The 24794-nt window shown below is 33.6% G+C and overlaps 1 protein-coding gene across 17 annotated transcripts in view; it reads right to left on the bottom strand.

Annotated features, from left to right (window-relative positions):
• Positions 1-24794, bottom strand: part of Tbc1d5 (TBC1 domain family member 5) — a 552135-nt gene that overhangs the window by 332167 nt on the left and 195174 nt on the right. For 12 of the 17 annotated variants that reach the window (XR_004514672.1, XM_033757102.1, XM_033757104.1 and 9 more), the window contains one exon: positions 8109-8240. Coding sequence is in view for 16 of the 17 variants with exons in the window: in XM_033757102.1 (XP_033612993.1) it covers positions 8109-8240 (132 nt within the window). In the remaining variant the exon portion in view is untranslated. Of the gene's footprint in view, positions 1-8108; positions 8241-11132; positions 11192-22229; positions 22310-24794 lie in introns of all 17 variants that reach the window. The other 5 variants (XM_033757108.1, XM_033757106.1, XM_010612798.1 and 2 more) reach the window with 2 other exon arrangements.

The raw sequence follows: 24794 nt of genomic DNA, 5'->3' as shown, positions 1-24794 counted from the left end.
TTTTTTTTTTTTTTTTTTTTTTTTTTGTACTGGGGATCAAACTCGGGACCTTGCGCTTGCAAGGCAGGCAGCGGAACTACTGAGCTAAATCCTCAGCCCTAATCTTTACAATTTTTAATCACGGGGATTTGCTACAAATCAATCCCAGCTCTCTCCATCTTTTCCTTTGGTTTTCTTATTTGCCAAACTTTCAATAAACAAGTCTGGAAGATCTCCAAATCATGGTCTTTCAAACCGAATTCTCTCATTTCCCATTTCTTTTGAACTGTTTAATTCAAAGGAACCAAGATAGCACATTCTTCCTATTGTTAACTTGAACAAATCTGTTTTGAAAGGGACTTCATTTTAAAAATTGTTTCGGGGCCAGGGATTTGGCTCAGTGGTTCTGCCGCCTGCTTCACAAGGGCAAGAAGCTGAGTTCGATTCCCAGTTTAAAAAAAATTTTCTTTTAAAAATCCATGTTTCTGCATCTAAGAATTCCTCAGGCACACTCTTCCGTATATTTTATAATCTTTATTAGAATGATCCAAGTTATTACATAAACTGAATGGTGTTGAGCTGGTTTACTGGTTACTACCAAACATGAGTTTTCATCAAATTAGTGCATCAAACACAAATAAAAAGATGTGATAGAAGTTTCCATCTATTACGATTTTTGTAAAAATTGTGAGCCTCTATTAATTAGGAAGGTATATATAATATAACATAAACAACATTTTAGGTTCTTAAGAATCAATGTGAAAAGCTTCCTATCACCATCACCATCCCTATCACTCTGAAACTTAAAGCAAAACTAGCTTCACTCTTCCTATATCCTTTGCAAAATTCCCATAACCACAATTCTGTGGTTCATGTTCCTAGACTCCATTCTTTATAAAAATTTCTACCTCTGCCTTCTAATAATCCCATTTCATGATTGCAAAGTTTCTTTTACTTTTAATCTACTGTTTAATTCTTCAACCATCAACTTCCTTGCCTATGGTCTGCTTGTTATATAAGCCCTATTGTGCTTTTGTTGCTAAATCCCAGCTGCTGAATTCTGTTACACATAATCACAAGTCCCCACCTATAAACATGCTGTTGAACATTATTTCTTCTTTATTATAAACTTTTTCACTCTTAAAATCTTCAAGTGTTCCATCTCTTTATTTTCTGAGTGACAAATGTAATCCTAACTCATCAAAAGAGACTGAAATGTCAGTAACATCTCATTTAACTCTGCCATCAAATTGATAAAAATCACTGCACCCAAATGCCTTCCTGTCACTTCACTACAATTAATGTACATCTTCATGTCTACAAATCCCTCCTTTTCCTCTAAACTATATCTACTCCAGACTTCCAAGACCCCCAGAACATTTCTTCCACAGATTTTTACTTTTTAAGTACTACTATACATTTTCTCTCTATTCATCATGCCAGTTGAGCGTACAGCACATAATCAGTATATAGGACAGAATAGTGGACACAATAGTCTTAAGATTTGACTTTTGTTTTGGTACCGGGGATCAACCTTGGGACCCTGTGCTTCGCAAGGAAGGTGGCGGAACCACTGAGCTAAATCCCCAGCTCCATGATTTGATTTTATACATCAGACTCTTCCATTTTCTTAACTTTCAGTGAGTCTCTGACAGTTTTGCTTAATCTTCCCTGAAATGCTGGCTTCTAAGACTCCAGACTCTCCTAGTTTTCCTTCTTCTTTAAACACTCTTTTTTCACTTGCAAAAGGACATCTGCTGCTAGACCTTTAAGTGGCTTTACTTAGATATTGTTCTTTGGTCCTGTTCTTTATACTACACACTGTTATGAAGTTATTACCACTATTTCCATTGTTTTGCTACCATAGCTCAGCTAACAAGTCTTTTATCTCCAGTCCAATCCTAACACTAAGTTGTAGATTTATATATCAAAATTTTCAAGCTGTCTTCCTTTGAATTCCATTAGGCATTTCTAAATCACATCTCAAACTGAACTCCGCTCTGCCTGTCTCTCCTGTACCACAGCTCTCCACATCACAATACAATAATTATCATAGACTGACTGGTCAGCTCAGAAAACTAGATGTTACTTCAAACTCCTCCCCTCCATCAACGCCCCAAATCTGGTCAAATATCAAATGGTGTACTGTCAATTCTGCTTGCTAAATACTTCTCAAATGTTTCTATAGTTTCTATTTGTGCTGCTTCTTTCCAGAGAAGTTCACTCTTATTTCGTGGAATACTATTATAACTTCTTAACCAATTATTCAGCTTGCAGTCTTGCCTCACCACTGTGTTCACCTTACTATAGCAACAGGAGTATTTATAAATGAAAATCTGAACGTTATATTTCTTTAGTTAACTGTCAATTGTTCTATATACTAAGTGGTTTCACGGTTCAGTCTAATTTCTGGCTACTTCTCTTCAATTCTAGTCTTTAACCATACTAAAACTCCTTCTGTTTAATAGAGGGCAGGTACATAGCACATACTCTTTACTTTGGCTAACAGCAACTTACTGTTGAGATTGTAGCTTAGAAAGATATACCACCTTCTTTAATCTATTACTATTCCAAGTTTAAGCTGGATTTCACACCAATGCACTATGCAATTATACTGCTAACTCCTCTTGGAAAGCACCGTTCTATATCTTAACTGGCCATTTACTTTCCTCTGCCGGCATCCACAAATCATGTCAGCTAGCCACTAACAACAGGGTACTCACAACTATGTTTATATTCTTCAGTATTTTATGTCCAGCACTCAGAACAATGTCTAGTACAAAGAAAGCACTCAAAAAAAAAACCACTCAAATATTTATTGAATGACAACAAACTTTAGAAGTGTTGTATATTTAAAAATGAGTTGTGATGAGCCACTCGTGGTGGTGTACATTGTAATCCCAGCTACTCAGGTGGCTAAGGCAGGAGGAGTATAAGCTCAAGACCAGTCTTGACAATTTAGTTATACCATGCCTCAAAATAAAAAGGGCTGGGAATATAGCTCAAACTCCCTGCGATCAGTATCAGTAAAAGAAGGGGTGTGTGTGTGTGTGTGTGTGTGTGTGTGTGTGTGTGTGCGTGCCATCACTTATAGGTTGGGTCACTCTTTGGAATTTCATATGCAAAAAATTGTATTTGCTTTGTATCACATAAATATGCCATAGAGATCAGGAATTAGAATGGTAGCCTCAAAAATTTTTCATTAAGAGCTATGCAGATAAAACTGACATTCTATGTAGAAGTATAATATACATATTCTAAGCTCCCAAATCATGATCATTAATTAAATGCTTAGAAATTATTTGTTAGTGTTCCCCCTGCAAAGTTATTAATATTGTGGACTGACTAGGGTATAACATACATACATACATACACATATATATATATGTATGTATATATATATGTGTGTGTATGTATGTATGTGTATGTGTGTGGGTCTGTGTGTGTGTGTGTATGTGTGTGTGTGTGTGTGTACATATATATATATATATAATGTCCTGGTGGAAATTCTGGCATAGGTTACAATTAATGGGAAAAATGGAAGTGACTTTTAAAAGGAAATTCAGAAAAAGAGCAGTTACAGTCCAAAGGGAGTCAGAGTGAGTACACTGGCTTCCTACATCCTAAAGGAAGAAAAAAGTTCAAGTAGTAGAATAATTAGGGACAATAAAACAGATTTCACAAAACATGACAGGAAGCAGAAAGGTAGATGGAGAAAAGATAGTATTAAATAATTACTGGTGAATATAAGTGGAGGTTCCCAAACTGGAAAAGCTCAGTTCATTCATCTGACCAGTTTTGTGGTGTATATATACCAGATAGTAGGTATACAAACGGCTTCTAGTATCATAAAGATTATATGAGACAAGAGATAATAAGACAACAGATTAACATAGGTATACTATAAAGGAATGAAGAACAATGTCAGAGAACAGTGGTACGTGGGGCGACCCAGAGACTAGACCTGGTTTAACACATCTGAACAAGGCCAGAGAGGCAAGAAGACAGCCAGGCACATCACAGTCAAGAGCTTATTTTATTATTAGTGAGGTGGTAAACCACTAAATAATTATAAGCTAAGGCAGAAAGTGAAAAGATTTTCTTTCTTGGAAAAATGACTCCAGCTAATTAGGTTAGGGCGGTAATTTAAAGTACCCCAAACAACTTTCTATACTAGTTTGGGCGGCTATCTGAATAGCTTCGGCAGAATAAATTTATCGTTTACTTAAATCTAAACCTACATCTATATGGAGAAAAAAACACTAATAGAACAGCATCATTTTATTCTATCAACTTTAGTGAATTATTTTAATTATTACTAATTTCTTTATCAATAAAGTCAAGGCACGACCTTTTAGTTCTAAAACCATGACAGGACTATGTAGTAGAAAGTAAGGAAAAAAACTGAGACAAAAACAAACTTCTAGGAAGCAAAAATTTAATTGTCAGGATTCTAAATACCTGTACATAAAAACTGAAAGAAGGCTCTTAAATAGATCTTATATAAAAAGGCAAAGATATATTACATAATAATAAACTGAAAATACAGTAAGTATAAAGGTGAGTACTGTGGCATATAAATTCAGGCTAAAAATTTTGGTAACCTAACAAGGTGGTGGCCAAGCCCTCTTGAGCAACCTGTCTGTCAAGTTTTACATTTACAGGCCATTTTGCACTTAAGGACTAAGGTCACTGTGAAAAAGGAAAGCTTTGCAAGAGTGGACAACCAAGAATATAGACAGAATCCCCAGAGACAAAGACAAGATATCTACAACTGACTGATTCAAGATGTCAACCAAGACCCTTGTGCTGTTTAGCATTTTGACAAATCCTCTTCCTTTAAAAATCAACTGATGGATCACTACAACTTTTATCCCATATCTTACAAGCACATATAAAGCAAACCATCTTGCTGCCCTGAGAAAAAACTCTGATTTTCAGTAATTGCGGAGTCCATTCTGTTCTAATAAATTTCTCCTGGTGATCTTACACACCCCTTAGCGTGTCTGCCTTTGGATTTTTTTCCTTGGAAGAACAGGCCCTTTCCTGAACAAGATGGGTCTCTGGTCTCTTCTGTTAACCCTTCTGCTAACAGTAACGTACAACAAATGCTATTCCCAAAAGAGATTGAATAGACAACAATGTTCTTTCATCATAAACAATATTCCATAAACTCACAAAAACACAGTCAAAATATTTCCTTATAACTTGATATTGTTATTTTCAGTTAAAAGTAAAATTACTTTTTCATTTAATTGATCATTAAATGTTACATGCTAATAACAAAAATAACATGAAGTCTAAAAAATATATTCTGGTTTTGTTTTGGTTTTCAGCTGAATTACAGGTATCTGCCAATTATTATTCTTTGGTGAAAGAATTTGTAATTTCAGGTGGTGATTTATATCTATATGACCAAACTTAGTAGTGCACAGAGAAAATGTCAGATTGTCTATGCTGTTCTCATATTTGAAAATGAATTTCAAGATATTAAAAATTTTAATTTATAAGAAAGATTTTGCACATATCTCAATAGTTTTTTCTACCCTTACTTTTCTTCAAGTATGAAAATAGTAAATGATATACTTTCTCTCCCACGCTTATTGTTTTTTACTAATCCTTTCAGATAATCTCAGAATCATTTAACAGTACTGATTTTTAATGAACATTAAAAGAGATTTGAGAAATTAAAATTACCTTAAGTAATGGAATACACAGCAAAATTTTTTAAATTGCACATGATTTCTACACAGTCCAAGTACTGATCTAAGTCTCATATTTAATTTAGAAAATGAGTCATCTGTAGTCATAAATTCTCGAAAGATGCAGCAGAAATGTGTAAGTCTTCAAAATACTTGAAGAAACCCGATGAAGAAATAAATTAAACAAACATACTAGAAAGACGATGATTCTTCAGGTGAATATGACAACCCCATTAAAATGCAATACAGGGTTTTGTGGGGAAAAAAGGAAATCTAAGATAAAATAGACATTTGATATAAAATATTTACATATACAATGCACAAAACCTACTTTCATTAGCAACCTTTATAGCTTTGAAGAGCAAGATATTTACATATCTTTCTTTCTGCATGTGTGTGTGTGCGCGCGCGCGCGCATGTGCGTGAGTATGTGTGTTTTGTATATATTTTTAACAGTTGACAGCTGTTTTAGAGCATACAGAGATGCCAAGCTGAATGAGGGTCTTGATTACTTCAAGATTAGCTATCTAAAGTTTCTATTCATTTTAAGTGTTGTTAGTTGGAAGAGTCATTAGTCACTTCCTTGTCTCATAGAGCATCAGCATACATTTACATTGTTAATGAACATTTGGGGTAAATGAATTAATGGCACTTTTAAACATCAATTCAATCCTAATAACTTAGTATTTCATAGAAATGTTAGGCTAAGATATAAACGAAAGTCTTTTTCAGTAAAGGTAACTACTTATTCCTGCAAATAATAAAGGCTAAAATTAATTTAAAATGTTTTTTAACCAGGTTTAAAAAAAAACCTAATATTTAATGATATAGACCAAAGAGAAATACTCCCTTAGCAAACAACAAAAAATGTGTCCTCCAATGAGCATATAAATCAGAAATAGTATGAAAATGTTGAAATTATATACTTTTATCACAAATACACATTCACTCTTAAAACTCACAATAATTTATCAGATTTAATTTTGAGTGTTTTCTATAAGTATTGCATTTAAGAGAAAACATCACTTGGAAAGGTTTCATGCTTACCACTGAGACAATACTGAAAATGAAATGGTCAATTAATTTTTATATCATGAAAGTCTTTAAAAGCAGTCTTGAGTCTTACATATAAAAACATTTTTAAAAAATCACAAAATAAATATAGGAAAAATTTTATTTCATTAAAAACATCAATATTGGGCCAGAGACTGAGCTCAGTAGCACACCTGCCTTGCAGGTAACAAGGTTCTGAGTTTGATCCTGGTACCAAAAAAACACACACAAAAAATCAAAAACATCAATGTCATTTTCATGATGTAGAAGGTACTAAAAATGCAGAAGAAGCAAACATTCCACAATAACCTTATGTTCTAAAGAAATAGCCACTCAAAGACTCAATTATTATTGTTGTTATACGTGCCCCCCCCACACCTGAGACTGAACTTAAGACCTTGTGCTTGGGAGGCAAACAGCAGCACCAATGAGCTAAATTCCCCACCCAGCCTGTTCAATTTTTTTTTTAATTCTTGAAATACTTAATGGCATCAGTATAGATATAACAGTGATTTTATTTGAGGCATAAAACACATGAATTATGTGGACTAAATTATAAAGTTTTAAAATAGTATCACAATCCTATTTTAGTATTTCATGAGTAAAATATTAAAATCACTTAAGAAATGCACATTATCAAATATTTAATAAACCACAACAATAAAGCTAAAGTTTCAAAAATGCTCACAAACACATTCCAATTAAGTATGTTATTACTATCATTGAGTACTGAGAAAATAATAATGATTCTGATATATACACATCAGATATCTGTCAACATAATGTAAATATCAATTATTTACATCAAAAAAGAAAAGAAATAAAGATTTAGGTAAGTCATTAAACATGGAATAACCTCAATTTGTTAGGACACAAATTTCAGTTATTTACAAAATTAAACAAAAAAAGAAATAGGAGCTTCAGGTAAGTCTTTTATCCTGGAATAATCTCAATTTGTTTCTGGGAAGAAAATCCCTACAAAAATCAAAGGAAAAGTTTAGGAGTCTTTTTTTTTTTTTTTTTTTAAACCAGGGATCAAACTCAGGACTTGGTGCCACCACTGAGCTAAATCTGTGGCCCAAGTTTAGTATTTTTTAAAAAGATATTTGACAAAGGTCACTTTGCATTTCAACATTCCAAAGCTATTGTTTAGTTTATGACTTTTTAATGAATAATAGTATATTAAACAGTTGGTCAGTTGCTAGTTGACTTTTTCTGGTATTCGGTAGGGTCAAGAGTGCTCTACATATATTCGGGAAGTGTTCTTAAAATTGCCCTGTTCATTTTCACAGAACATAAAGTGGACAGAGCTAATTCAAGTTACCCTGCTGGACTGCCTAGCACTGGCAGACAGCACTTACACACAAAACTTACCTCCAGACTTATGTGAGTAAGTGGACAAGGGATCAATGCCTACTTCTTGTTCCTCAGGCTGCAGAGGATGTCTAGTTTCAGATAAGGAATGATACATTGTGGGAACTGGACAGTGTCGCCAAAAGTAACTACCTAGAAGACAAAAAAAAAAAAAAAATAGAGAAAAATATTAACTACATTATCGTTTTCTTCTTGCAATGACTAGGAATACAAGATTGAAATGAATAAATGAGCATAACAGACATTAACAAGGTTTTTCCCCCGGCTCCAGGGAATGTTACTAAACCTTAGCAGGATTATGCGAAACAGCAAAAGAGGTGGCAAAAATTTCCTTATCAACAATTTCTCTCAAAATCTGAACAGAATTTATAGCCTTAACTTAAATGATGAATCATATTCAGTTTCAATGAAATTTTGTATAAAAAGCAGAACTAGGAGCTGGGGATTTAGCTCAGTGGCACTGCACCTGCCTAAAAAATGCAAGATCCTAAGTTTGATCCCCTGTACCAAAGAGGGGGAAGAAAAAAGAAAAAGCAGGACTATAAGTTAGAAATTTATCTCATTTATAGCACCTTTCACTTTAATATCTAATACATTTATAATTATAAACTTCCAAAAATACAGAAATCTTTAATAATCTACTTTAAATTTTCATGAATATTTTCTTACCCAGCACAAGAAAAATGTGTCCATATTATCATTTGTAATGGATCCCTGGCATTCCATTATATATCACAATGTATGTACCCAATTTTTAATTGGTAAACAATTAGAATTAGAAACAATTAGAATCACAATGTATGTACCCAATTTTTAATTGGTAAATACCAAAAACAGTCTCAGAGTAAGTATCTCTGTGTCATATCTATGATATTTCCCTAAGACAAATTCCCACAAGTGTGGTTTGCAGTTGCTAGACTAAAACACCTACAGAAAAAATAAGATTTTGTAATGTTTCATCAAATTGTGCTCCAGAAAAATTTGTATATAATAAAACAATTCATTTTCAGAGTTTGTGTTAACAATGGATATTTTCTCTTTATAAACCTATGTGATAGTCAAATTTTATATTGTTTGCTTGATACTTGCTCAGATTACTAAACACTTATGTTTCTCTGGTATTTATTTGTCTTTTGTGAATGAAGTTATTATTCATTTGCCTTTGTCATATGATATGTATATTCTTCCCAAGTGTGTCTGTCTTTAAGTCATATGACATTTTTGTGACGTAAGTAACTTTTCATTTTTGTGCACAAAAATATACCTACATCTCCATTATGGTTTTGCCCTCTGGTGTTATGCTTGCAAAGACAAAATTATATAAATTACAGCCTATATTTTATTATTTGAAGGTTTTCCCCCTCAATTTTTATTCCAACTATTCTTATTCTAAACAGTTTAAAAAATAAATTATTTTGAATTTCCAAGGTATCCTAACTGCTATAAAATTTTATGGTAAATGCCTCCCAAAAGATGTGTGCTGATGGCACTTTTGAGGAAGTGGGAAACTTCAGAATATTGAGCAAAATTGGAATGAATTTGTATCACCAGGGGTGGGACCTTGAAGAGTACAGGAACCTCATCCCTTTGTCTTTTTCTGCTTCCTGGCTAACAAAGAGTAAGCAACTATTTTCCAACATACACTCCCTGCCATGATTTTCTGGTTTATCAGAGCCTCAGATACAATAGAGGCAACTGACCACGAAACAAACCAACCATGGACCAAAGCCTCTGAAAGCACAAGCCAAAATAAATCCTTTGTCCTCTAAGATGATTGTTGTAGGTATTTTTTTCACAGTAATGGAAAGTGAATACACATATTGAGCCAGGTTTATCTTTTAACATTCAAAATAATATAATACAAACTGTTAAATTTCAAAGTCTGAGAAGCCATATGAGGGATAAGAACTTCAGAAAAATAAATGGAAAAACCAAGCTCAAAGAAAATTAGCACCTAATTTTATAGGATATGATCTTCTTTTATGGAAAAAAGTTTCAGAGATGCCCATTAAACACATATCCTTGGTAATGTTTACCTATTCAAAATGTTCCTCTAAGGGCCGGGGATTTAGCTCAGAGGTTCTGGTGCATGCCTCGCAAGCTCAAGGACCCGAGTTTGATCCCTAGTACAAAATGCTCCTCTATCCCATTCACTTTCCTCTAAAATGCTCACCTTATAAAATGCTAATAAATATTTTCTGATTTTCTTCATAACCTGCCAACCCTCTCACCTACCCACAATCACATGCAGATATCATATCAACAAGTTCTATCCCCTTGGGACTTGGCTAAAGGAACAGAAGCAGAGAACAAGGAAAAAGAGAAAAGTTACTGTGTACATTAAACAAGAATTTCTAAATCCAGAAAATCCTGAATCCATAAATCTAAAATAATTGCCATCATTTGTTTATGTGAACAAATCAATAAGCATATATAAAGTAACTCTACAGAATATAATCTAGAAAAGGATAGAAAAATATAGATCATCAGTTGTAGCCTAATAGAGAATCTGCTAAATTCTGTTGTATAAATTAATGAAGAGAAACTCTTCTTCAAATAAATCAAATTCACATACTTAATGAGGTCAAACAAGAAGCATTAATAAAGTTAACACTTACAAAAATGAATATATACCCCAAAACACTCTGAATGCTTCGTGACCCTCATTTCATCCTTCCTACAAGCTAATGATGTATCTTCATTATCTTTATTTTCATTTATGAAAATACATGAAAGTCATCTATTTTAAACAGTTTAGAGTCACACAATTGTAAGCATTAAAGCCAAACTTTAAGTATACTGAGTCTTTAAGAGCTCACGTTCTTTCTCCTACAGTGCACAGGACTCAAAAAGTCAATGACACAAACAAATAAAGTATAAAACACAGAGTATAAGATGATGAGGTCTGTGAAAAATCAAAGTACCATTTTTTCTGCTTTTAATAAAGACAATAATCTAGCCCCTCTTTTGTTTTTATCAGCTTTCACTGCTTGCCTGAAAGTTAAGTCTATCCAGCCGCCTCACCTTGAAGCTCCCCAAATGGATAATGCTTCCACTTCTTAGCCACAATGTTCTCTGCCCATCTGTAGATAAACAAAACCCTCTAACTTTAGAAGAGGAAGGTAAAACTTGAATTTAAATATTAAACACTAAAGATCATAACAATGCTGTCACTTTCCCTTCAATCTTTTCCCTCCCTGGGACAGCTGGGATTTTGGGATTTGTTTCCTGAAAACTGTTCCCAATGACAATGGTTTTGCTATATCCTGTTTCTAAGAAAACCTGTTTCTCCTCACTGGACCAAAGACACTCAGCTGTGTTAAGTTACAACATGTCACTACTTGAGTAACTGCTTTTGTGGTGCTTCTATAGTTTCTGTGTAAAAGGAACAGCATAATTTTAGCTTGGCACTCAGATTCTGGAGAGTTTATCTCATCAGGGCCTACCAGTATAATAAAATCTTTTGATCTCTCCATCTCTGAGTGCCCGGTCATTTCCTGAAAACCTAAATTGTTGGAACATTTTAATTTTTTCAAGATAAATTAGTAGTCCACAATTTTGGTTGAAATATTCTGAACTTGTGTTGGCAAATAATACAAATTAGTAAATACGGCCTGGAATAGATTTAATCATATTTCAAAATTGTAACTGGTCCAAAAGCAACTATTTAAATTAACACTACTATTTAACATACATTGCTATATGCTTAAAATACTTTAAAAAATTTTAAAAATACCTATTTCAAATTAACTGCTGGATAGTTGTAATCTCATAACCTTAATTACTTATTTTTATATCCTACTTCCATTAAGGGGATTTAGTTCAGTGGTGCCGCCGCCTGCCAAGGTCCCAACTTCTATCCTTAGTACCAAAAAAAAAAAAAAAAAAAAAAATGCACATGTATTCTACTTCCACTGTTACAGCCTTCATATACTTAAAATAAGGAAATAAAAGGTTTTAGAATGCTGAACTTCCTGAAAAATAGACAACTGATAAAGCTATTATCAAATTCTTTATTAAAAAGGAGTATTACTCCAAGTGTGGTGGTATGTGCCTACAGTCCCAGCTATTTGGGAGGCTGAAAAGCAAGAGAATGTATCACTTGAGCCCAGGAGTTCAAGATCAGCCTAGGTAATATACTGAGAACCTATCTCAACAACAACAACAAAAATGAAAAGGAAAAATTAAAACGAGTTTATATAACTAAAATAAGATATTCTACATGATGTTCCTATATTCATTTAAAAAATACTTGAGATCTTTTTGGCTACTTAGAAAAACATGCTCAAGAAGTGACTCATTCAGTGAAAGCAGCTTTAATTCTTCAGAATTTGGCAAGATTATGGTAATAGCCAATAACCAGAATACAAAATAAACATCACTAAAGGGTGAAGGGGGTGAAGGGTGGGTAGGGGCATGGGGAGAAAAACAAGAACCAAGATATATCATGTAAAGTTACAAGATCCCAATGATAAATGTAACTGTATTGTGCGCTTTAAACACACCAATAAAATTAATGGAAAAAATAAAATAAAACAAAACATCCCCAATCATACCATACAATCAGACAGCTACTATCTCTTATTTGATTATATATAGAAACTAAGTCAATGAAATGCTCCTATAATTAAGCAAAGAGAAAATGCTGACCAGTAATGAGTTATTTTCAACCAATCTGTTGAAGAAAACATGTAGATGATATCATTAGTCTAATAGTAATTATGATTTAAAGAATAACAACTCAAAAGTAACTTATTAAAAAGTTGGTACTTTGGGGGGGTTGCTTTGTTTTAAATATTATTTGAGCTTTTGTTTTTGATATGGAGATTGAACTTGGGACCTTGCGCATGCAAGGCAGGCAGCAGTATTTTACCTTTTTAAACTATAAAAAATACTAGTGTGTCAGGTATTATCATTGTGAATACTTTATAAAAATCACAATGAAATGTTGCTTTTAAATGTAATACCATTTCTTAATAATCAAGTCTTTACATAAATTTGTCTATATTTTAGTCATTAAGAATAATTTCCTTAGCTATAGACTAAAATATTAAATGAAAATTCAAAATGAAAAATTTATAGTAGTTTTTGCAGTTTCAGATTCTTAACCACTGTAGAAGTCAATGCTACATTAACATTTTGAAACTTACAATGGTCTAGTACATCTTAAATTTGCATTATAAATTTCAATTTCTATACTTGATATTCATTAATCTGGTAGTTTCTATACAGAAAAATGCATCAAGACCAAAAGTATGCCTTTTAGTAAATGACTCCTTAAATCCGTAATTAATAGGTTTTATTTCTCTTCAGTGATGCCTAGTTATCTCTAGATTCCTTCACAAAAATGGTATCCAAATAATTATTTTAAATAATGATCGTGTTCTCTTTTTCATTAAAAGCAATATACTTTCTGAAGAAAGTATAATGGGAAAGGGGCTTTCTTTCCTATGCCCATTATAAATACCATTTTTTCTGCCTCTCCAGAATTCAAAATTTAGAAAAACTCATAAAACTAGTTTTATCATATGGTTTTGCTATCCTAGTTCACAGGAGTTGATAAATTAGGCTGAAATTCCCAGTTTTCTAAAGCTAATTTTCAAGAGCTGCACTAGTTTCACAAGTCTGTTTCTCACAATATTAAATTTTTAGATATGATTTTTCTGAAAGATTTTTGGCAATGATTAACACAAAGGTAAGAATTTAGCACTAATGTTTACAAAATAGCTTTAAAGAACATTCAAAACATTTCAAAATAATATTTTTATGTAAACACGCAGTCTCAGTAACATTTTCAAATTATTAGTACTAATAGATTAATTTTTTCTTTTAAAATAGAATTATAACAGAACCTACAGAAAAAAATAATTTATATCCTCTGAATAGAAAGTTCTACGTATTTGAGCTTCATTGTTTTAACAGGTACAGAGTTAGAATTCAAAATTGTGCCATTCATAAAACACACATCAAGAAAAAATCATATAACCATACTTCTTCATTTAAATTCTTGATTAATGGTAAACATAAAAAATCAAACACGCAAATGACACAACAGTATTACTTAACACAAGACTTCTCCTATAATAGAAAGGAAGAAATAGTATATGTTGCAGGTAGTATATATTTACTATAAGTATTTGACCTGAAATATGACATAACTATTAAAGCAAGCATCTTTCATAGAAGTTCTATTTTATTTTTTCTGCTGCTGCTTCTTTTTTTGTGGGGGGGGGTACCGGGGATTGAACTCAGGATCTGGCACTTGTGAAGCAGGTACAATGCCACTGAGCTAAATCCCAGGCCCAATTTTCTTAATTAAGATATAACATAATTTAACATTATAAAGTTGGCAAAAAAACTTTTTATAAGTGCTGTCAGCTAAGTTTCAATGGCTGGAAACAAAGATGATCTCTCTAAACTTAGTTATATGGAAGGAAACGAGGAAAATAAAAAGAAAGAATAAAGTTGTTTCTAAACTCTATCCATCTTTAATGGCAGAGGGTTATATCAGACTTTAAATAGGTTAACTAAGTGCTAAAATCCATCATTTCCAAGTCTTAATATTTAATATTGTTAGATTGTATATCAAAGTAGTTTTATTATTTATTTACTCCAAACCTTTCCAGAATATTTCATTTGACAACAGGGGGTCTGTTTCTAACAAGACAAATGCATTTACAATGCCAAGTAAATTATATATAAGAGCATTTGTCTTAATACTTGTCATTCAATATTAAATATCACTCATTGGTAAAACTGTGAAAGCTTAATTCATTTTTACTAACCATAAAAACTGTAATGTCAAGTGTCATCCAATAAATAGGTATACTACTACAAGAAGAATCTACATATAAGAACAATGACATCAAAAGAAAGAAAATTAAAACACAGTTAATCCTTACAATTATACTGTCACAACAAGTAGTTTAGGGTAAACAATTCACTGAAAATTAAAATATTAGATTCAATATATATGACAAATATGCAGAATTTATGAGAGGTTCACAAGTAGACTTAAATATTTTATATTACATGGCCCTTTGTCTTAGTCACCTTCTCCATCACTGAGACAAAAATACCTAACATCCTCAAAATAGGATACCAGCAATTTAAAAGCAAAGAGGTTTATTTTGGTTGAGGTTTACAGTCCAAGACTGTTTCAGTTTCAGGAACATATGTTCTAGGGCAGGGCAATCCTTCCAAAAGTTCTTATGGATGGAGTATTTATCCTTTGGTGTTTAGTAAGTGGTAGGACTGGAGAAAATCTCACTACTTAAAGAAAGCACTTTTTATTTATTTATTTTTTTGTGCTGGGGGTTGAACTCGGGTCCGTGCACTTGCAAAGCAGGTGCCAGAACCACCAAGTTAAATCCCCGGCCCAAGAAAGCACTTTTAAATTAAACGATAATAGCAAAAAACGTATCACACTTACTAGAAAGCACTATTTTAAGCATTTATAAAATAGCTCCCTTAAATGTCACAACAATTCTATGAAGTAGAATACTTTTATCTCATTTACAGATAAGAAAACCAGTTAAATTATATAACTTACTCAAGGTAAAATATCTAATTAATGGCAAAACCACCTCAAATAACTTTAACAATGATTTAAATATTCTAATACAAATTACATTTACAGGATAGTTTTCTTTGTTCTTATATTAGCTTGTGAATAAGTCACAATTAGCTTGTGAATCTTTGAAGTCATCATTAAATAGCCAAAATTGTGAATTATCTAAATCCCCAAATGCTACACATTTGAATCACGTGTCACTTGAGTTCCATGAGACATTACAGAGAGAAGGCCAGCAGCTGAGGGAACATACTTGTTTCTCATTAGCCAAAGTCTCTTACAACATTCATGCTTTCTTTAGTTTTACCAGATCACTTTCTTCCCGAACACATCTTTCCTCTTCACTTTTCTAAACTTTATACATAACTCCAAGACTCAACTTTTCCTTTATGGACCAGCACCCAGAATAATTTATTTCAGGTGTTTTATAGCAAAATATGAATTGAGATACATTCAAATGGAGTTGCAGAAGCATCAAACACAGGGCCTCATATAAGCTAAGTACATCTACCACATTTTAACCCACACTTTTAATGAAAATACGGTAGTTATAATTTTTATGGTTATCCACTATTTATAGTAACTGCTAATTTGTTTTCCATAAGCTATGGTCAGGAAGTTTCTTAATTAAATCAATTTACTTCAAAAAAGAAAAAAAAATCTTAAGGAAAAAATATGAAGTGCATCATGCTGGTAGACATGGCTAAAAGCCTTAAGGCATGTAATAATGTCTGATGCTTAAAAAATGACTCTAGCAAACACTGTAACTCATTGACTTTAGTTATCTCTTTACATAGAACTATTACTTTTGCACACTGCTACCCTTATCCTAAGTCATTTCTGGCTTAGTTTACCACACATTTTTTAAAAGGTAGACTATGTATTACTTGAGGGTAGTTTTATTTGTACCTCTCATGCAGTTAATGTACTAAATTAAGGCCTTCATGTAGTAACAGAATCTGTACTGCAGCCCAACTGAAATTTTGTTACTTCTAGCTGAAATCAGCCTAATATATTCCTGTTCTATACAGTTACCACAAAGGATCAAGTGTGAAGATTTTTCCCAATTGTAAATAGTTTCCCAAGACAATATGTAGAAAATTCAAACAAAGCTCTAAATTCAGACCCATGTCTAATCCTCTAATTCCACTTTTACCTCTCTCTCAGTATCCTCTGGGCACACAAGCTTTTTTTCCCCCCTCCCTATTCCTAAAACAAAAAGGTAGCTTATTGTTAATTTAGACATTGATACATCCTTATTTACTCCTCTGGCAATACTACCTTTCATACCATTCAAGTATCTCTCAAATTCAGGTCAGCACAAAAACAGCTGTTCCTGGGCAGGAGATTTGGCTCAGTGGTAATGTGCCTGCCTTGCAAGTGGAAGGTTCTGAGTTTGATCCCCACACCAAAAAAACAAAAACAAAAACCCAAAACAAAAACAGCTGTTCCTGAAGGATATCTAATCCACTAGCAAATCTTCTCAGTTCATATATACACAATAGTACACACCTGTAGTCCCAGAACAGCAATGGCTGAGGCATGAGGATCCCTAACTCAGGCCTAGTATGGGCAATTTAGCAATTTCGCAATACCTTGTGTCAAAAGGAAGAAGAAGAAGAGGAAGAAGAAGATGGAGGAAGAAGGAGAAGGAGAAGAAGGAGGGGGAGGAGGGCAAACAGAAAGAGGAGAGGGAGGGGAATGGGGAGGGGCATGGGAGGAAGGGAGTAAGGAAAGAAAACTGAAAGGGAAAGGGGTGTAGCTCTGTAGGAAGGCCCAGAGTTCAATCTCTATAATAAAAAGCAAATAAAATGAAATTTAAAATCTCGTCAGTTCAACCTACAAAATAAAATTCATAATCAGACAATTCTTTACTATACCCAACCTAATATGGGTCACTGCCCCCTTAATTGCATTCAATAAGCTTCCTGTTTCTAACTATGTACCTCTACCGTGCCTAAAGTGATCCATTTAACTCAGCTGCCATGCAAAATTTTACGCAGCACATGTCTCTCTTCTCAAAATTTTCTCATGGTCTATATAATGGATTATCCAATGGTCAACTTGGAATGCCCAGCTGAAGTGAATCAGTGTGGTCTAGGCATGGAAGGTCCACCTGAGAATTATTGCCAGTAGCCATAAAAAGAGAACTGGAGGGTAAGATCCTGCACTGTTGATTTTCTAGGAGAAGTTTGCTGGGGTGGTTTTCCTGATGTGAATTTGGTGTTCTCATCAGAGAAGGAGCTTGAGTCCTTGGTTTTTGCTGGGAATGCTGCTGTTCTTCTTAGGGGAGCTCTAATCTATGGTATCCTTTATCATAAGCATCAATTTCTGGCTCCAATATAGATCCCTCAGACTGGCGGCACAAAATCAGAGCAGGCCTTTTGCCTTCTGTGTGCAGATCCTCCTTGATACAGACAAGCATGAGACAGCCATGGACACTAGGCCACTGGTTATACTCATGGAGGACATTGCGTGGACTCTAAGCCTTTGGCTAGACTTCTGTGGGACATTGTTGTGTGATCCAGGCCCTTGGCTGGATTCTTTGGGCCTCTAGTGTGTGGTTGATCTTTGCATTCCTCTGTATTTGACTTTTTGGTCAAATTGTGTGTCCTGTATTAAATGCATTCAGTTGCCAAAACCCCAATTACAACAGTGTATCATTTCAGAATAAAATAAACATCTGCATAAAGCCCTATAGGATCCTGCTCCCAGTTAGTGCTTTAATCTTTTATGTTCAAATCTCCTCCTTTTCACTAAAGTGACTCTTTATAGTTCCTCAAATGTACTAAACAAGTACTTGCTACAGAGAGCCTTTGTACTTTCTTCTGTTCCAAAAACGGTCTTACTCTTCTAGGGTATGTTCTCCTCAAATGTGCTGGCTCACTTGTGAAGTCAGCCATGACCACATTCCCAGATACAGAATATAACCTTCTCATCTTTATCTCCTTATTCCATTTATCACTAATGTATTAAAAATGTGTTCCTATTCTGATTTCTATACACCATGATTGTAAGTTCTAGGAATGCAATAGAGCTTGTCTCTCTTATTCACTACTGTATCTTCCAAGAAAGTTACCCTTATTTCTTATTATGGATTTCTGTTAAATTTTAAATTAAAAGAGTCACAATAAAGCACAATGAAGGAGAAACCTAATCAAATCCTACATATTAATTTAAATTAGTTTTCAAAGAATTTTCAGGCGCATATATATATAGTATATAGTATATATAGTATATATATAGAGAGAGAGTATATAGTAGCACAAATTAAATATTAAGATTAGAGTCAATAATATTTGAAGAAAACATATATAATAGACTACAGGGCTGGGGGTATAGCTCAGTGGAAGCATACTTGCCTAGTATGCAAGAGGCCACATGTCAATCCTAGTATTGCAAATAGGTAAGTTAATTAGATATCTTGTAGGCAGTTAGACAGGGCCAGATCAGAAGGAGCCAACATGGAAGACAGTCAAGACACTTTCATTGAAGGTCAGAATTGTCAAAGGAGAGAAACTATCACACCCATGTAGAATGTAACTAATATTCTAAACAGGTATCAATCACCGAGTGAAAAGTAAGGGACAAAGATCCTCCAAGAAAGATCCTTGACCCACCCTTTCCACTGAAAATCCTTGCTCATTCCTTGTATGATTGCTACATGACTTGTTTCCCCATTAGATCCCCATTTCGTCAATATTACCTAAGCAACTATACTTGTCATGATCTTATTGGTTGTTCATAGTTTTTTCCATCTTATCATTTCCCACTGGATCAATATTACCTAAGCAACTGTACTTGTAATCTTACTAGTTGACTGCAGTTTTGTCTCACCTCGAACCTTCCTAACCCCATGGCTTTGTCCCATAAAACACTTATGAGAAGTTGGGGAGTGAGCAACCCACTTTCCAGTTCCCCTTCTATCTCTCTTAGACAGAAGTTTTATTTCTCTCAATAAAGGTTTCCTACTCTTAACCTCCATTGTTCTTGGAATTCATTCTTTGATTTTAGAGAACACGAACTTATGTTTCTGATACCTAGCAGGTCTGGGAGTTACATCTCTTCCCTATATTACTAGCAAGACAGGGAGAAATAGACATGCAGACAGACAGAATACAGACAGACTTGAAAATAGGTGGTTAAGACCTTCAAATAATAATCATTTTGAGTTTTTTTTCTCCATTAGTATATTGGTACATTTAAAGCAAACAATAGTTACATTTATCATTGGGATCTTGTACATTTACATGATATGTCTTGGTTCTTTTTTTCCCCAGACCCCTGCCCTCCCTTCACCCTTCCCTATTTACAAAGAAATAATAATAATTTTGAAGAAACATAGACCAGTCCCTCTAGGTGACAGTATGACCTTCTTTATGGCAGCTTAACAGGCAGAGTACATAGTCATAACCAGAGGAGGAAGAGGATGGCTTAAGTTCTCTTGAGTGGTCTACATTCTAATACCACTTTTGCCATGTGCAAAAGTGCATGGATCCAAGCACACACATACACATACACATATTACTGTCACCTGCAATCATTTGAACTTGTTCACACCTTTACTTGTGCAAGTCGTCATTTTTAACAGTGTACTTTAGCACAACTCTAAAGGCAGGGAAGAATAAACCAGCATGAAATCTATACATTTTATTCAACCTGTTACTTATACTCTGGAAGTCAGGCCAATCCACCACAGGAAAAAGTACCCACTCCTAGTCTGGGCCTGAAACTAGAAGGTTAGTTTTATTTGATTTTTGTTTTTCTTCCTCTTGAAATGCCCACCTTTCCACCATGTACTGTTAAGTAGCTGAGATTATAGGTAGACACCACTATGCTCAACCAAAGGTCTAATCTCAAATACAGCAGCAGTATACTGGGTAAGCTGTCCAAGAGATGGTAAGGATCCAAGAGATGGAAGAAAAAGGGGGATAAAATTAAAATGCATCTTATGTATGTACCATCTCCCCACAATGAGTGTGATCACTGTGTACAACAAACACACCATTTTCTTAAAAATCAAAAAAGAAGCAATTTAAAGTAGATGACAAAGCACGCCAAACATATCATTTGTAAAAGAATGACACAGACGTTTGGAATTCCACTGTGTATTTTATGTCCTAAGTTAGATAAATAGATATCTGATGGTTCTGAAAACAATTTAAGGTAAGGGAATCTTGTCTTATATTGTAATAGGAATGAATATTATCAATTAATATCAATAATAGGATCATGAAAACTGATACTGTATAAAATATATTTCTTATAAAAAGAAGCTTTTATAGTTAATTCCGTCCCCCAAATGCACTTGTATTTACATAAACTTTTACAATGGCTTTTTGGGGGGTATTGCTGCTGCTGGGGATTGTACAAGGTAGGAAAGTGCTCAACAACTGAGCTATACCTGGAGCCCCCAAAAATGCTTTCCTTAAAAGAAAGGAATACTTTAACCTGTAAGCTATAAATGTGTAGTACTTTAAAAGTCTTAGATTTTTTCACCTAAAAATATCAAATAAAAGGTTGAGATGACCTGTTTTTTTTTTGGGGGGGGTACTGGTGATCGAACTCAAAACCTTGCACTTGTGAGGCAGGCGGTGGCACCACTGAGCTAAAATCCTGCCCAGGACCATTTATTTTTTAATGAAATAGGAAGATTTTGTTTAAGTAGCATTAAGTTCTAAGATCTTACTAACTGAAAGGTCGCTCATTACTTAAAGATAGTAACTGAATACAAGAACTCAAAGCAGTAAACAAAACTGTTAATTATAAAAATACATTGGTATGATCTATTGTCTCCTTGACCTTTGACAAACTGATAAATTGCCTTCTCACATAATATGGATTATTTAATAGTACACAAAGCCTCCAGGCCCACAAGTATTATTCCTTAGACAATTTTCTATTGACAGAATAGCCTTAGCGACAAAAACCGAATGAAAATACATCTGTATTCTTTACTAATGGAATTTCATATTGTACATAGTAACTAAAATATTTAAAATATTTAAATCATTTTTATTTCAAAAGTACTCTTGCTAAGTACTATAGAAGTCCTTGTGCAAAAAAAAAGTTGTGAGCCCAACAAGCAGCACACACACACACACACACACACACACACACACAAACACTTGAGCACTTTGGTTAAATAAGAATTTTCAAAATATTAATGTAATATTTCTATTACTAATTTAATTACTAGTAATTCTATTAGTCTATATTTTATGAATATAGATTCATATACAGACTATGAAACAATTTTCATGAGAATGATATTAACAGACAACTAAATTTCAAGAAATAATAATTCTACAGTGTTATCTTATTTTGATATAAAATCTAATAGTTTTAATCTGGAGTTGAAATGGCTGCATCATATTATTTGCCCATCTTTAACTAATAAATATTGTCAGACTACTCTCTCCAAAGTAACTGTACCAATTTAAATGGTATTATGATAGAATATCTATTTCTCCATCTCCTCTTTAGCTCTTACTGGCTTGAGACATTTTAATTTTTTTCAAGTTAATTAGTATGAAATGGAGTCTTACAGTGTTTTGAACTGGCATCTCCCTGAATACTACTGAAGATATTTTCATGTGATGTATTCAGGGCTCTCCAGAGAACACACCTAAAGGGAGAGAGAGAGAGAAGAAAGAAGAGAAAGAAAAAGAGACAGAGATATGAGACAGGTGGGGGACAGAGACAAAGACCCCATATCAAAAGACTTATTATATAGAATTGTCTCATACAATTATAGATGCTGTCAAGTCCAATCTGCAGGTGGATAGTAGGATGGTGATCTAGGGATACGGAATGTTTCCGTTTGAAGGTCATCAGGAAGAAGAGCAGACACTGCAGGCGAAGTTAATGTAGTCTGCTGTAAGGCTGGGGATGTAGCTCAGTGGTGCTTCTCCTACCTGACAAGTACAAGGTCCTGAGTTTGATAGCTGGTAACACACACACACACACACACACACACACACACACACACACAGTAGTCTGCTGTAGAAATTTTCATGTTGAAGGTAACTTCAGGTTTTTGTTCAATCCAGGCCTTCAACTGATTAGATGATGCCCACTCACATTACGTTGGGCACTCTATAATCTGCAAGGCCTCATCTAGTCATTTGATGGATGTACATGAAACACCCTTAAAAATATACTCAGAACAATATTTTACCAAATATCCACCATACTACAGTACATTTAGGTTGGCACATAAAATTACCATCATGTCTATGTACTGACCATTTGAGTCTCCTTTATTAAGAGGTTATCTGTTCATATCCAGTGTCTAATTCTTAACTGGACTTTTACTTAATGACATGTAGGATTTTTTTTTAAAGTCATGGATATTTAATAATTTTAGTTCTTATTTAACTAGTCTATGTTTGCAGTACATAACGATTACATTCATTGTGGGAGTTGGTACACATATACAACACCTTAAATCCTTTTACGTGTCCCCTCATGCACATGTAATAATTTTCACAGAACACTAAAAAATCAAAAACAAGATTTAAATTATGATTCAGGAATACCTTAAAACGTCCCAAAGCTCTATGTGCAGTAAGGACTGTATTTTATAAATTATGGAATAATAAGAAAGCATAAAAATCTAAATGCATTTATATAAAAATATATACTATGCCCAGCATATTGAAATCAGCAAGAAGCAGAACAAATGTACTATGACCATATTATTTTGTATGTACCAATTTACTACACATTAAATTTTCTGGATATAAAAGAAATCGAGAGGAAAGATTCCTCAAATGTGTATCCTTTAATAAAAGAAAATAATAGGATCTGACCTTTAAAATTATTTAATTATAAAAGTATTTAAATGACTTACTCAAGTTAAAGTATTTGGTAAGCAAAGCTATGAATAAAACTATCAGAATCTTGGCTCATAGTCCATTGTTTCTTAGCATATTATTTATAAAGCTATTATTTAGAAAAATCAATTTTGGTATTCATATATAGTAACATCTATGGTTATATAATGACTAATAAAAGATAAATATTCCTAAAGGTTCTCAGTATATTTCATGGTCTGCTCATAACTATCTAATCTTCTTTTTTTTTGTCTTTTTACTCTCTGATGACATCCAATGTTTTCCTTCTTTTCTATATCTTTGTTCGAGAAATACTCTCCCAGTGTATTCATCTCCCTGAAGCCCCCCGTCCTCTTTTTTAAACCAGTTTTAGTTAAGACAAGACATGGCAGCATATAAAACTCACTGAATATTCTTAAATAAATATATATCCATCAGACTAGATCCTTCTTAAGACCTAGAAACAAATCAATAGTCAGTTTATCTCAAATGTTCCCTCTAAACTGTTTATTAAATTGTTTCTTTTCATTCAGCCTCAAATTGTTGAACTGAATAAATATGGGAATAGCATCATGTAAAATCCAATCATGTATTTCTAATTCTAATGAAAGCAAAATAAATATAAAGAAAATAGTTTCTTCTGAGAAAATGAAAAGTAAACAACAGCCTAGAGTAGACATCTTCCGTACTGTGTATTTACCAGCACCCATACTTCTTTATACCACCAAGCTTCACTATTCCTACAAAAAAAAAAAATTTCGAGGGCTGCGGATTTAGCTCAGTGGCACCACACTGGCTTCGCAAGCAGAAGGTTGTAAATTCAATCCCCAGTACTAAAAAAAAAAAAAAAAAAAAAAAAAAAATTTGAAACATTTTTTTTTTTACTCTGGTGATCTAGTTATACGGCCTAAACACACAAGTTTTGAGTTTTGTCCTTACTATCTGACCTTAGGCTGATTAAACTCTTTGTGGGGCTGGGGATTTAGCTCAGTGGTTCCGCCACCTGCCTCGCAAGCACAAGGACCCGAATTCGATCCCCAGTACCAAAAAAAAAAAAAAAAAAAAAAAAAAAAAAAAAAATCTTTGTGCCTAAGTTTCTTCACATATAAAATGGTGAATATCCTTTTCATGGGTTTTTTAAAGGATTAAATTAATATTCTGCATTACTTATAAGAAGAACAATACCTAACACACACATAATAATAAGCACTCAATAAATATTAGCTATTATTATTACCACTGATAAGAAAAGAATGTTTTCCCAACCTAAGCTGT

This window comes from Fukomys damarensis, unplaced genomic scaffold (genome assembly GCF_012274545.1).
Source record: "Fukomys damarensis isolate Sample0158 unplaced genomic scaffold, DMR_v1.0_HiC HiC_scaffold_28, whole genome shotgun sequence".
Taxonomy (NCBI): domain Eukaryota; kingdom Metazoa; phylum Chordata; class Mammalia; order Rodentia; family Bathyergidae; genus Fukomys; species Fukomys damarensis.
This window is presented reverse-complemented; position numbering and strand designations above follow the sequence as displayed.